This window comes from Leptidea sinapis, chromosome 9 (genome assembly GCF_905404315.1).
Source record: "Leptidea sinapis chromosome 9, ilLepSina1.1, whole genome shotgun sequence".
Taxonomy (NCBI): domain Eukaryota; kingdom Metazoa; phylum Arthropoda; class Insecta; order Lepidoptera; family Pieridae; genus Leptidea; species Leptidea sinapis.
Window position 1 is genome coordinate 869,401 of NC_066273.1, and position 15,703 is coordinate 885,103.

General features: G+C 35.5%; 1 protein-coding gene across 1 annotated transcript; it reads left to right on the top strand.

Moving 5' to 3' along the window:
• Window positions 1-8,369: 8,369 nt before the first annotated feature.
• LOC126965843 (small G protein signaling modulator 3 homolog) lies at window positions 8,370-11,078 on the top strand. Its single transcript, XM_050809605.1, has one exon. The coding sequence runs from the start codon at window positions 8,491-8,493 to the stop codon at window positions 10,876-10,878; it is 2,388 nt and encodes a 795-aa protein (XP_050665562.1). The 5' UTR covers window positions 8,370-8,490; the 3' UTR covers window positions 10,879-11,078.
• The last annotated feature ends 4,625 nt before the right edge of the window (window positions 11,079-15,703 follow it).

Here is a 15,703-nt window from a genome sequence, read left to right on the forward strand (position 1 = left end):
ACAATAATTCATTAACTATAACAATCTGGCACCACAATCAGCACCGGCTCCCGAGTTGACGCATGGACCAGCCCTCGTTCCCTTCGCACATATTTCAGGGAAGGAGATGACCTGGCAGACTACGCCGCCGCAAGCAATGCCATTGTGAGCATGACGAACGATGTTATAGCACACGTACGCATGATAATTCAAAATCACAAAATTAATACTCACAAAGCAAGCCCGCAAATGATTCTATATAATGCAATTACAGTGGATTCTATATAAACCAAAAGAATAATATATTCATGTTACGTTCTTAAGATTATAAGATATTATGACGAATTATTGTTAGGTGATAATAAAAAAACATAAATTTCAAAACCGGTTCAGTAGATCCAGAAATTATCATTGTTACAAAGTATTATCATGTCGCCTATATTTCAGCGTTTTACTCCAATTTAACATACAGATTTTACGATTTAGAAAAGTGTGAGCAAGCCACGCATGCCTGTTGCCTCCCTGCGATTTGTTGATAGTCATTTAAAATACTACTATGGTGGGAAATTCAGGCGTTTGCCACCCTGCAGCACTTCACTGCAGCGTCAAGAGCAGATGCCGCGATGAAAAAATCAGCACACGTCGCTCCTCACGATGCTCCACGCCTCTTACGTAGATGCTATGCATCACGTCAGGATAAGCAGCAAATGCAGTTTCCACTTTGTAGCACTCAGAGCCAGCACCACACACCTTTGGATCAAAATATCTATACATATATAATGAATTGCTGTTCGTTACTCTCGATAAAACTCGAAAATGGCGGGACCGACTTGGCTAATTTTGGTCTTAAATTATTTGTGGAAGTCCAGACAAGGTTTAAAAGGTGAATAAATATGAAAATGCTTGGAATTAAATAAAAACAACAATGTTTTTCCTTTGATATGTACCCCGTCGTTCAGAAATCAAATTGAAGAATAAAATTAATTACATTAAAATTAAAATGAATTACAAATTTTAATCTTTATTCTTTCCAACTTTCTTAGGAGGTATAAAGTAAACTTAATTTTAGCTTACTATAGTTGGTAGGTTAACTACAGTTGTTAACTATCAATCAGATTATTTTTACGCAGATTGATAAATCTTTGGTTTTGTCACAAATTAAATTTCTGCGCAACCATAATATTTGACATTAAATGACCAACTATATAAAAGGTAAATTTTTCAGTACAAAACAGACTAAGTATCCTAAATAGCTAAGAAATTAAGAAATAAATGGACATGGATCTCACCAAACGGCCTTTATAAGAACGAAATCGTTATTATGACTAACAATAGAAAAATATTCAAAGATGTGTCGGTCATATATAACTTAAATTTTAACACAGACCATAGAATGATTCGAGCTACACTCACAGGGATATGCCCTAAGAAAATAAGACGATTTCATAATAAATACGCAGTTATTCAATACAAAGGCGAACCAGAAGCCCTACTTAATAATTTACAAATATCAATAGACAGTAAAGAAGGCGTATCAATACAAGAAAAATACAACAAACCAGTGATATTTAAAAGTATAGATAGGTTACCTAGACAACATTCGGTGTTTGTAAATGATACACAAACGCACACATGAATAATTTAACATTGCAATAGCACACTACATTACGATTACACGTCAAAGAAGGATAGTAAATGCAATTATCGCAATCGAAAAAGAGATAAGTCTAATTTGCTGATTGCTTCGTATTTGCATAGCAAAAACACAAAATCATTCACCAGATATGATTTTTTACCGTACATCGTGATTTATGCCCAAAATACGATTCATTCATGAGTTCATGTAATAAAAGTTATGAAGTAGTAAAACTACATTTAAATTAGGTAAATTAGGTGTTATTGATTTTAACAATAATAATTTTATATTGATTATAATATATAGCCATATTGATGATATAAATTATTTGTACATAAAATAATAAAAATCATACAGACATATCAAAACAAAACTGAAATGTATTAATTAATGTAAAAATACAATAAGGGTTCTATTTTTACAATTTTACTAACGACGGCTTCCAAAAAGTTTTAAGTTTACAATTATTATTTCTTGTATATTATATTATTTATGAATGTATTTTTGTTGTGGGTTTATTACAATAAGATAATGGGAGAAACAGAAAATGATCCATTGATTCTTCTGCAGTTAGCAAGGGATATACCGAAAGGGCAGTGTTACTGAAAAAACTCCTACGCAAGCAGATAGCACTTACTGTCTACGTCCGCTACCTACCCTAAAACTTGTTTTTATAGTTTGATAGTTCAGCTGGTTTATTAAAAAATATTAAATTTCGTAATACATTCACTGCAACAACGCCTTTTTTACATCATTTCCTAAATTATCTTAAAATATACTACCTCGATCATCCCGCAGCAGACAGGGTAGTTGCGGTATATTCGGAGTATTATCGTATCGTTCCAAATGTGTCGTTGTCGATTCTGCAAGTAGACCTCCTGGTACGTTACATACATTCCAAGATTAAGTACTAACAAAATATCAAATAGCCTGCTATTACTAATCTCATTCTATACCACCTTTATTATAAGACTTTGAAAGCCAGAACTTAGTATAATCATCATAATATTATTTAAGAAAGACGCTCACTACCTAACAAGAAAACTCAAGTTCCGCAATCAAGCGGTTACGAACGCTATGTATTCTGCCTACGATTTCACTTCTCGTTTAATCTATGACACATACTTTTTGTCCTTGTCGCGCTGCAGTTGTCATCATAATCTCTATCTTGCTCGAACCACCACGTTAATAATTCGAGATTTATTTGTAAATAAGAAATAAAATCGTGATAAAATACAAATACGACGTTATTTTATATACTTTCGTATGGTATGAAATACCTTCACTCTTATATATCTTGCAAACATAGTTTTTACATTTTCCTAACACACAGGTTCGCATTTTAGATTATTGTTGTCACGCCACGAAAACGTTCCGCTTAGCTCGCTGCTATTAGCCGAATAAATGAAATTACGACAATTGTCTGAATTTGTCTGCAACATTTTCGCGTGCTAGTGCGATATCTACCTCTTTATTGTATATAATATCATTGCAACAAACTACTAAACCAACTAAAAACGATACCTAGAAAAGTAAACACAAACAGCAAGAAGCGAGTCACACTCAAAAGTAAACAACCAATACAGTTACGTTAGGAACTTCTACGAAAAGAATAGAATATACATAAGAAAAGAAAACTAAAGTCAACCGCCGAAAAATCGCAGAAATAAACAAAAAACTACGGAACGAAAGAAAAACGAAACGATTTAATACTATGAAGAATTATATAGAAAAAACCGGAGGAATAAAAAAGGCACTGAAAGAACTAAATCGAAAAATGGATTGGATACTAAATATAAAAAAGAAGGATGGTAAAATTACAGAGAAGAGACCCGAGATATTAAAAGCTGCTACAGAATTTTATCGAAATTTATATATCAAAGTCAAAATTTGAGACAAGTGGTAAGAGAATATGATGCATCTACCGATGAAGAGGAAATACCTGAAGTACTAAACGAAGAAACCATAAAAGCAATTAGTACACAAAAGAATGATAAAGCTCCAGGATCAGACCTCATTACAAATGAAATACTGAAAATTACATCACCAGTTATTGGTCCGATGCTTACAAATATATTTAACGAAATTACTAAAACGGAAAATATTCCAGAGGATTGGACTAAATTTACAATTATACTACACAAAAAAGGTGACAAAGGACATATAGCAAATTACAGGCCCATAAGTTTAATGTCTAATATTTATAAGGTATTTTCTAAAATTATACTATTGAGGATTACAAATATTCTTGAAGAGAATCGGCCCAAAGAACAAGCTGGATTCCGTCGAAATTTTTCAACCATAGATCATATACACACCCTTAGACAAATATTACAAAAATAAAAAGAATACAACAAAACGGGTTTGTCGATTTCAATAAAGCATTCGACACACTAGAACACGGATATATCTGGGATGCACTAAAAATACAGGGTGTACAAACAAAATCCATACGATTACTTCGTAATGTGTATACATTACAAATTTTTACAATTTTACTGACTTGCGCAGTACTCTTGGTGTATACCAAGAGTACTGCGCAAGTCAAGTTAGAAGCCATAGGCGAAGAATTCCCTATCATGAGAGATGTACGCTAAGGAGACCCTATCTCATCCAAATTATTTTCTGACGTTTTGGAAATAATATTTAGGAACCTAGACTGGACAAATGAGGAACTAAACATAAACGGTGACAACTTGAGCCACCTACGCTGTGCAGACGACTTAATAATATTCTCGGAAAATTCAAGATCACTAGAAATGATGCTGCAACAACTAGCAGATGTAAGTGACAAAGCTGGACTATCGATGAATTTAAATAAAACAAAAATCATAACAAACAGACACGATAAAAGTAAATAATGAGCAAATAGAGTACGTACAGGAATATGTATACTTAGGACAGCTAATATCTACTGAAGGCTGCACAGAAAAAGAGATTGAAAGAAGAGTTACCAATACTTGGAAAAGATATTGGTCACTCAGTGAAGTGATGAAGAAGAAAGATATGCCTATGAAAGAAAAGAGGAAAGTATATAATATGTGCATTCTACCATGTTTACTTTACGGGCAAACTTGGGCATTGACAGAATATCTAGCAAATAAAATTAAAGTTTGTCAACACAGCATAGAAAGAAGTACAATACGTGTCAAAAGAAAAAACCGAGAAATATTAATAGACATCAAAAGTAAAACCAAGTTTAAGAATGCATACACAACATACAAACAGCTGAAGTGGAGGTGGACAGGGCATATGATGAGAGAAAAGCAAGAAAAATGGACAAAACTTACCACAGAATGGTACCATTTAGACGGAAAGAAACATAGAGGACGACAGGCTAACAGATGGGAGGATGACGTTAAGAAAAAAGCGGGTTAAACATGGACTCGCACTGCAAAAATGAGAAAAGGCTGGAGGGCTTTAGAGGGGGCCTTTGACGGAAGACAAGTTGTAACCGAACTACCGTTTGCCGATAATCAATAGATAAAAAAAATGTTAGTATATTAGTTAAACTCTAGTTAATAGTCAAAATGTGTTTTTTAGATAGTAGTCATAAGTAAATTAATTTTAGGCACACGAAACTACTCTGTGTAAAACTTGTTAACAACAATAAAGGCTTTTTTTTTTCTTTTTTTTTTTGATTTATTTTATTTATTTATTAACCAACTATATGTAGACTGATAAATCAAATCATAAGTTTTGTCACAAATTTAATTTCCGAACCTGACCATAATAACCAATTTGTATTATTCTGTTCCATCCACAGAAATAGGTTTGCAAAATGGCAATCGAAAATAATAATTACCTACCTATTGCAGTACGATACATTTATGTATGATTTAATATTTGGTAGGTCTGCGAATCGGTCGGTAAAATTTTAATTATTGATTCTTTTCTTATTATTTTATATGGCAATACAACGTTTTCTGGGTCAGCTAGTAATATATATAAATCCACTGGCCTGATGTATGTTTCCAGTGACCTCCTAAAGTAATGAACGGATTTTAATGGGGATTACTTCATGGAGTGCAGTTTAGTCGAGCTAGAGAGAAGAATAGTTTTTATTTCCAATATTTGTTTTGTATGGACATATTTTCTTTGGGATAATTTATTGACGCACGCTTTGAAAGTTCTGCTGTGAAACAATTTCATCATTACAACATACGAAATAATTCTTGATGCTATGAAATATTTTTGAAATATTCACAAAAACAGTATTTTATTTATTATGTTTAGAACAACGTCTGTCGGGTCAGCTAGTATAATATAAATAAAATCGTTAAAACTTATTTCATAAAATGCAATAAAAACGTTAACACTATGTAATTTAACATCGTGTCATGTTCCATTATCTTCTTGCGCGGTCGTACTTGACCAAAAATCCCATCCCTGTCTAGTAAATGAAAAAATGTAAAGATCTCACCAACAATGTCACTGACACACGGGCAATAGCCATAAATAATCAAAGCCAAGGGACATTCGCCAGTTGTATTCCATCGCTTGAGCATTGCTGTATCATGTGAATACTGCGCAAGGGATCGCGTGACATCACACGCTGTTCTGTACAACGCATTGTAGCGCACTCGTTCCACTATGTAAACAAAATTCATCTCAAAGTATAATAGCTGTAAACATCAAAATTTATGTTCGCACATGCTCAGCATAATGAGGCTTATAATTAGTGGCCACATTCGGGAAACTCACAAGTTATTACATGTCATAAGGCAATAACAATATCCCAGACTTAATAACTTATTAATCATCAGTAAATTTACTACTATGATTTACAGAAAATACAATCACAAAAAGGTGTTGTTCCAAATAGTACTCAACACTCATGATACGGTATCTTTTTTTTACTAACACAAAAGTTAAGTATCAAATATTGACGGTCGCGTGAAATTATTTTCACAAAAACGAATTTCAAAAACACTTAATTCAATTTGTACGTAATGATTGTGGCGAAAAATAGTTTTTCGCTATCACACGGCTTCGTAAACAGTAGCTATGAAATTATTTTTAGGTTTTTAAAGTACCTTCAAAAATAACTTACAATAATCGGTAAATTTAATTCTTACCAAATTAAGTGAACTTGAATCCATTATCCCATCGATGACGAAGAAAGAGCATTCATATTCTTTTTAAAAGGTGTCACGTCACAATTGTTGACTTGCTGGTGATAATTCATAATTGGATCATCGAAATAAAACTGCACTAGTATTTGATCACCTTTGTATATTCCACAGGCAGTGTAATTACGTCCCAGAGAGGTCCATACCGTACGACATCCTGTGTCGACAGTGTGGCCATATTTATAGGGCTCGGCGCACGTGCACGTGTTTGCGAATAATGCTTTTTAATAATATTTTTATATCGCGATGTAATCAAATGACGACTTATGATTTAATTCTAGAATTAAATTATTAATCTTATTATTCTCGTTTTTATAATAGGTGTGTTGTAGTATTTGAGCCGATGTATATTATATGTATTTATGTAACTCCTGCGGGCTTTGCGGAGCAAACATGAATAGCTCGCAAATTGCAGCTTTTTTTCCTACTTCTTGACACTTATCGTTATATTTTGGACAATACACACCTTAAATTTGTAAAGTGTAGCCTATGTGTTATTCTGATGTAAGCTATTTTTTTGTAGTTTCATTTAAGTCCATTCAGTAGTTTTTGTGTGAAGACGTTACAAACATACACACACACTCACAAACTTTCGCATTTATAATATTAGTAGGATAATGCATGAACAGTGTCTGGGACTTTATTATAAAAGTGTATACATTTACCCTTACAGCTGTTATATATCTTATGAAGCCTACTAGAATTAGGTACAAGCAATCCCTTATTTCTAGTGTTATAATAATGAAAATCACTATTAAGAGCGAAAAGGTGACGATTTTTGTGAACGTATATTAAATTTTCAAAAATGTACTGACAAGGAACAGTCATAATATTTATTTATTTAAATTTTTCGAGAGACTGACTATAACCAAGCTATATAGCACGCAAGCTATAACCAAGATATATAGCACGAACAGCTCTATTTTGCACAGCAAACACTATATCTATGTCAGCAACATGACCCCACAGTAAAGTACTGTACGTCATGATGTCGCAATATTCGTCTACTCTCTCATCTTTCTAACGGCATATGCAGCAGAGATGAGTCTATCTGCTAGTTGGGCAACATGTGGGTGCAGATTATTCGTCTCAAACCAACTGCTTTGATTGATTGGGTTGCTAACGATAGCCACTGTTGTGACGATAGTACTGGAGGTACAGCATACATCGACCTCGTCAAAGTATTTTAGTAACCCCGACGTTTAGAGACCTTTCCAGATCACGTTTTCATTGCGGGACTGCGGTTGAATTGTCATTATAAAGTTTAAATACTTTAAAAGTGTTTTATTTAAATGTATAACACTCGAGTTAATACTATAACCGATAACACCGTAATTTTACGGTTACTTTACAGTAATTGTTATTGATTTTAGGTTTATACTAAAACATTTTCAAGGGTGAAATATCGGTTCTCTGGATCGATTCAATACAGCAAATCCCACAGGCAAATCCCTTGCAAATCCATTTAAATTTCGATCATTTCTGCCTTAAAAATCTATTCTTCGATTAATCGATCTCAGATAGCCATCCCTTACTAAAACTTAAAATTACTCAATACTCATTAGTTCATTACTCTATGTTTGTTTGTCATACAAATACATTATTGAGTGTAACTTGTAAATTTCTTCCGTCTTCGTAGTTACTAGTTTGTACTTGTTTGGGGTGTTAGAATAATTATTGATAGTGGTTGTTGTGTAGGTCTTATAATTTTATGGACCATATTAACAATTTTTGATAGTCACAATGGACCTTGCAAAATCTTTATTTGCGTCTCGTGATCATGATGGATATGTGGGTCGCGAAGAACACGAACGCAAAATAAGTGCAGCTTTGGCTGATGATGACCCCGAAGATGTTATAGATGCCATTCGTGGTATGAATGTCGCTGACGAATTATTACCCGCGCCTGGAGGGCCTTTTTCTGCATTAACACCAAGTATGGTACCTCAAGATGTAATGGCTAAACTTGCGCAACCAGAGTCAGAAGGCCATGGTGGTCTACCAGATTATAGATTTGACGAATTTGGATTTTGCGTAGATGAGGAAGATGGACCTGAACAAAGTTCTAACAAATTACTTGCAACACCTTTTGTTGAAGATGACCAACATCGCTTACAATGGGAATTTTTTAGTAAAGAAATTAACTTTTCAGAAAACGAGAATAAAATTGTAAAATCCGAAAAACTACAAAATATGGTAAAAGATGGAGTTCCACATTCACTCCGCCCTCAAGTATGGATGCATCTCTGTGGTGCAAATAAGAAGAGGGCCACAACTGAAATAACATATCATGAAATTGTACGTGCTTCAAGTGATGATGGCTTAGTGACCAGTAAACAGATTGAGAAAGATTTAGTACAGATCCTTCCAAACAATGTATGCTTTTCACACCCTACTAGCACAGGAGTGCCTAGATTACGTAGAATACTTAGGGCCTTAGCTTGGTTATACCCAGATATTGGCTATTGTCAAGGCACAGGAATGATAGCAGCATCTCTATTGCTTCTCATGGAAGAGGAAGAAGCCTTCTGGATTATGTGTACTACAGTTGAAGATCTATTGCCAGCATCCTATTATTCCTCAACATTGATTGGCATTCAGGCAGACCAAAAAGTTCTGCGAAGTCTTATATCATCTTATCTTCCTGGTATAGACCAAGTTTTAAATGCTCATGATATTGAGCTTTCTCTCATAACAATGCACTGGTTTTTGACTTTGTATGCAAATGTTGTGCATATGAAAATACTGCTAAGAGTATGGGATCTCTTCTTTTTAGATGGATCCATTGTTCTTTTTAAAGTCACATTGGCTATGCTTAAAATAAAAGAAAATAGATTCACTGAAATATCAAATTCTGCACAAATTTTTAATGCATTGTCAGACATTCCAGGAGAAATAGATGATGTAGAATTATTAATTACAACAATTGATGAAGTTTGTGGAGAAACATTGAGTCCAGCCTTGATAGAAACTCATAGACGGAGACATCTAGCCTATCTGATGGCTGATCAAGGAGCATTAGTTGGAGATCCCAGTGCTGTTCCAAATCTTCCTAAACAGCATTTGCAAAGAAGACAAATAAAAAGAAGTAAATCAGTTATACAAACAATTCTCTTTGGTGATGATACAAACAATGAGGATGCAGTTTCTAAGAATGTTAAACAAACTGAGATCCTTGTTGACCTAAGAGAAGCTATACTGCAAGTAGCTCGGCATTTTCTTGCTTTGGAACCTCAGCTAGCATCAGAAGTGCAGCTTACCGCAGATTATACAATGCATAGTCATGCAGCTGATAGAGAAAGATATGTAAATGTATCTAGGAGCAAGAGAAGAAGAGCTAAGGCATTATTGGACTTTGAAAGAAGAGATGGTGATGAGCTGGGTTTCAGAAAAAATGATGTTATAGAAGTAATAAGTTCCCGTGATGAACACTGTTGGATTGGCGAACTCAACGGGCTAAGGGGTTGGTTTCCTGCAAGATTTGTAAAATTATTGGATGAAAAAGGTGTGAAGTACAGTAGAGCTGGAGATGATTCAGTAACAGAGAAGGCAGCTCATTTAGTAAGAGGTGTACTTGCTCCAGCTTTTAAAAGAGTGTTACTGCATGGTATAAAAAAGCCAAGTTTTTTAGATGGACCTTGTCACCCATGGCTGTTTATAGAAGAGGCTTCTTCTAGAGAAGTTGAAAAGGATTTCAATTCCGTTTACAGTAGATTGGTTTTATGTAAAACATACAGATTAGATGAAGATGGTAAAGTTTTGACACCCGAAGAGCTACTTTACAGATGTGTCCAAGCAATTAATTTATCTCATGACAATGCTCATGCTCAAATGGATGTCAAATTGCGAACTCTGATATGTATGGGATTAAATGAGGAGGCATTGCACCTTTGGCTTGAAGTATTATGTTCATGTGTAGATGTTGTTCAGAAATGGTATCACCCATGGTCTTTTATAAACTCTCCCGGATGGGTGCAGATTAAATGTGAACTAAGAATATTATCACAATTTGGCTTCAATTTAAATCCAGAATGGGAATTGCCATTAAAGAAAGATACACAAAATCAACCTTTGAAAGAAGGTGTGAGAGATATGCTTGTCAAGCATCATTTGTTCTCTTGGGATCTTTAACATGCCTTCCATTGACCTCTTGTACATTTGCATATCTTTGATCTCAGTATAATATATTAGAGCTGCTTCTTGTATATTTTATTATTTGTTGACAGATTTTAATATGTATATAAATTTTTATTATTTATTATTTCAATTAAATTTTAAAAAATGTGTGTACCTGTTCTATTTGATTAAATTATTATAAATATGTACTTATATTATGTAGTTTCAAGTCTAATAATATTTTATTAATCTTACAAATTAGAGTTATAGACAAATATGTCTAGATCTTAGGTCTATATAGACTGGCAGCTGTAAACAATTTGAAAAAGTTAAGAGCCTTTATTTTTTAGCAACACATGCACACTAAAAGTGACTAACATATTGTGAATGTAAGACATAGCTGTCATGCACACTAAAATAATAAACCTGGCCTGTTGTCATGTGTTGCGTAACAGTTAGAGGCTATAGAACAGTGGTCCGCAGGAGTCAGAATATGATCCGCGGATCGCGAACCGATTTCAAGTTTCGCGGACGATACCATCGTGCATGTTGTGAATGGCGAACGGGCGCCGCCCGAATTATGTACATTATATAGAAATATAATGTACATTGTATTGTCGCATGAGCCGGTCAGACTACTCTGTTATTTGTTAAGCTTGATGGTATCAGAGATTCTATTTAGTTCGCTGTACAAACAAAGAAGTGCAGCAGTACCTACTGGCAGTTGCTCTATTTTGATTTTATGATTGGTTCCAGCAATGTTGGGATCATGCTCCGGCCTGCCGACATTAGTAAAACAGAAGAATCCTTAGGCAACAACAACACATTGTATAATAAACCGTCAGGCGTTAGCTTCGAAGGCTCTTCCTGGATACCTTAAGAATACAATATAAATAATAAGCGTGGTAAATGTTATCAAAAGCAGCGCCTTAAGAGGGGACGCTAGCAGCATTATTCCATACAAACGTATTCCCCTTTTTTCTCCCTGGATAATGCTTCTAGAGAGGAGATTTTTTGTCAAAAAATCTAGGTATGCTAAAGCTATGTCTGTACGTTTTGTTTTTTTCAATCGACTATCGACATAATAAAATATGACTCTTCCAACATCGTAGAAAATGCCATTTTTATACGATGTATTCGTAACAATTTTGAAAGGTTTTTAAGAAAAGAGGAAAACGTACCGACATAGACTCATTCTTCCTGAAAATAATGTATCAAAAAATTTTTTGGTAGGTTCAATATTCTAGAGGAAAATGGGAATACGAAACCTCTATTTAGTCAAAATTTTGAGGCATTTGTGAGGGGCGTTGGTTGGCCAGTCCGGAGTATAACATAATATGAGTTATGCACAAAATATATAGTGCATCGCCCAGATACTATGGGTTTGCTTGTCGATTTAGTAGAATTTATTTAATTTTATGGATTATTTTCGTGAATGTATTGTATGTAGTGCGTGACTGATGTTTATATTAATTTATATAGAATAAATCAATATAAGTTACCTACGGATAGACAAGCATGTACCTATAAATTATACACGCAATCACAAGTATAAGGGCGCGTTTCCACTGACACGGAGCTGGGCCTATTTGAATTTATCAATCACAGCTGCTTCCTGACATGGAGTAGAGATTTTGAGTAGGTAGACTGTGATTGTTCAGATTATGAACCGATAATGTATACATTTATTTCGGTACTGTAAATATACTAAAATAAAATACCTATGTAAAAGGGGGTGCTTATTATTACACACAAAACATAATACTTATAGTTATTTTCCAAATAATTAAGTAATTTATTACTTAAGTATATCGTTATTTCTACTCTTCCCCGTACAGGTAAATTGCTTGGAATACGACTGTCAATCAATTCGGGTGGCAGGCATTCGTAGAATTGTTTCTAGATTTGCTTCCACGTTTCGAATAGATCCGTCATCTTTTTCGATTGTTTCATAAAGTTCTCCGTCCGTAGGACTCCGTATAATAACTAATATAATAGAAGTTGACTCTGTAAACATGATAAATGAAATGATTCAAAAATTAGGCCTTTGTCCAGCAGTGGACGTCTTCCAGCTGATGATGAAACAGGATAAAGTATAATTTAAAAAAAAAAATTTTTTTCAAATTCAAAATTTCTATATTTGGTATTAAATTGTAACAAAATTACTTAAATCTACTTATTAAAGCAATTTACAATTAAGCGTTATATATGGAGGTATCAGAAAACTTATTTCTACAACCCTATCTACGTATTGAGGGATAAAACTTTATTATGCTTAAAAAACTAATACATGAGGTTTGTGGGGGGGGGGGAATCCAAGAAACTGGGAAAACCTGGCTATTTGCTATTGATATAACGTAATATTAACCTATCACTTAACCTAACTTAAGACTAATGACTAGAACTTAACAACTAACTTAAAAACTAAGGTAAATAAATACATAGATATGTATACATACATATATAATATATAAATATAAGAGGGGGGGGGGGATCTTGGGAAAGGGAAGGAGGGAGAGGGAATAGGAGGCCAGTTTTCGCCGTTATTTAATTCTTATAACTAAACCAAATTACAATATATTGGTTTTACATTTATTCAGACCTAGCTAGAACTCTGTGTGCGTGAGTGTGTGTTTGTGTATACGCTAGTGTTCTGTGAGATCTAACCAGTTGTGATGTGGTAATGCATGTTTATAACGTTTTATGCTGAGGCAGTACTCTGTGAGTGACTTACGACTACAAGTCAACCGGAGGGCGGGGTTTATTCCGTCCTTCAGTCGGCGTAGCCCTCTGTAGAAGCTATGAGATATCTCTTGTATGTGTTGTTCTAGTGTTGGGATGTTTTTCTTTACATGAAGTCGTTTAAGATTTGTACGCGGGTGGGTCCGGTAGATGGTTTTAAGGGATCTATTTTACACAGTTTGTAGTTTACGATAATTGTTTTGATTTGTGTTAATCCATACCGGACTTGCGTATGTCATGACCGGGCGTATGTACGACTGGTATAGTAGACGCTTGTTACTAGTTGAGAGAGTGGAATTCCTATAGAAAATGGGTCTCAACAGGCTCAAGGCAGTAAGTGCCTTAGAGCGGGCGTAATTAATATGAGGCGTGAAGGAAAGTTTCCGGTCGAGGATAAGTCCTAGGTATTTAGCCTGTGACTGCCATTCGACCGGGTGGTTATTAATATGTGGCTTTAAAGAGATATTGAGTTTACGGGAAGTTTTGTATGAGAAAAGAACCGCCTCGGTCTTTGTGTCATTGATTTTAAGCTTCCACTTAGAGAAGTAGTTGCTTACACAATGTAGGGCTGTATTAAGGTGGGAGACTATAGATTTGATGTTCTTACTGCTGCACAGATAAGCTGTGTCATCAGCGTACAGGGCGAGGACCGTGTTCGGAGGTTTTGGGATGTCTCTCATATAGAGTAAAAATGCCCTCGGTGAGATGATGGAGCCCTGTGGAACACCTGCTACTACTGGATGTGGGGGGGATAAACTATTTTTGACTCTAACTCTAAGAAATCTATTCGTAAGGAATGATTTTATTATTCTACAATATTCAAAGGGGACTTGTGCTTCGAATAATTTGTGAACTAAGGCATCATGCCAGACGGTATCGAAGGCTTTCTCAAGGTCGAGTAGAACCATACCAGTCTGGTGTCTCAAGTTAAATTGGTGTGTTATATGTTCGACTACGCGCGCCAGTTGGTGAGTAGTCGCGTGTGACCTTCGGAAACCGAATTGTTCGTCAGGTAGGTTTGATTCTATAAGTGAGTTTATTCTATTATTAATTAAAATTTCTAATATTTTACTTTGTGTGCAAAGTAAACTAATTGGTCTGTAGTTCGCGGGGAGGTGGGATCTTTTCCCGGTTTGTGTATCGCGGTGATTACTGCTATTTTCCAGGACGAGGGAAAATAGGTAAGACGAAGGCACGCATTAAATATATTAACTAAGGTGTCTATTGCTTTTGAAGGGAGGTGTTTTAGAAGTATGTTCTGTATGTCGTCGTGCCCGGGGGCTTTTCGCGGTTTACAGGTTTTTAAAATTAATTTGACTTCGCGAGGTACAACTGGCGTAGGTGCGGTCGGTCCGTTTATTTTGTAAAGGTGGTCTAGAGACCGCGGCACCTTGCGTTCGGTGTCGGGGTCGCTCAGATCCACGGTGAGTCTATGCTGTCGCTCGAAGTGTGTACCTAGGGCCTCGGCCTTTTCAGCGTCCGACCGGGCGGGGCCCGAGGGGGTGCTGAAGCAGGGTAGAGGGGTGTGTACGTTTTTAAGGCGTCTCGCGAACTGCCAGAGGGAATTGTCGCGGGTGTGAAGCGATTCGAGCTTTTTGTTCCATTCGTTGGAAGTGAGAGATTTTATTTTAAAAGATATTTGGTTTTGAAGTGAATTAATAATCGTGTTAAACCGACGCGTATGAAGTCTCTGTGCGTGATGTCGGTATTGGTTTTTTAGTTTGATAAGTCTTGTTATTTCGTGTGGAAGTTTGTTTGTTTGTTTCGGTGTGAACGTCGGGACGTTCGCGTTACGGGCTTTGATTATAGCGTCAGTCAGTGTTTGTATGGCGTTGTCCACTAATTCGGGTCGGTGTAATTTTAAGGAGCCGGGGGAGGGGAGGGCTTCGTTAATATGTTTTTTATAAGTGTCCCATTTAGCATTACCGTATTTAAAAATAGGTCGCGAGATGCGCGGGATGAGGCTATTAATTTCGAAAATAATGGGACAATGGTCCGAGATAACGTCGTAAGTCAGTGGGTCTGTAACGTTTGTGATATTTTTGGCAAGGGTGAGTTGTAATTTAGCGGCAGAGTGCCTAGGGTTGGAGGGGAGGTG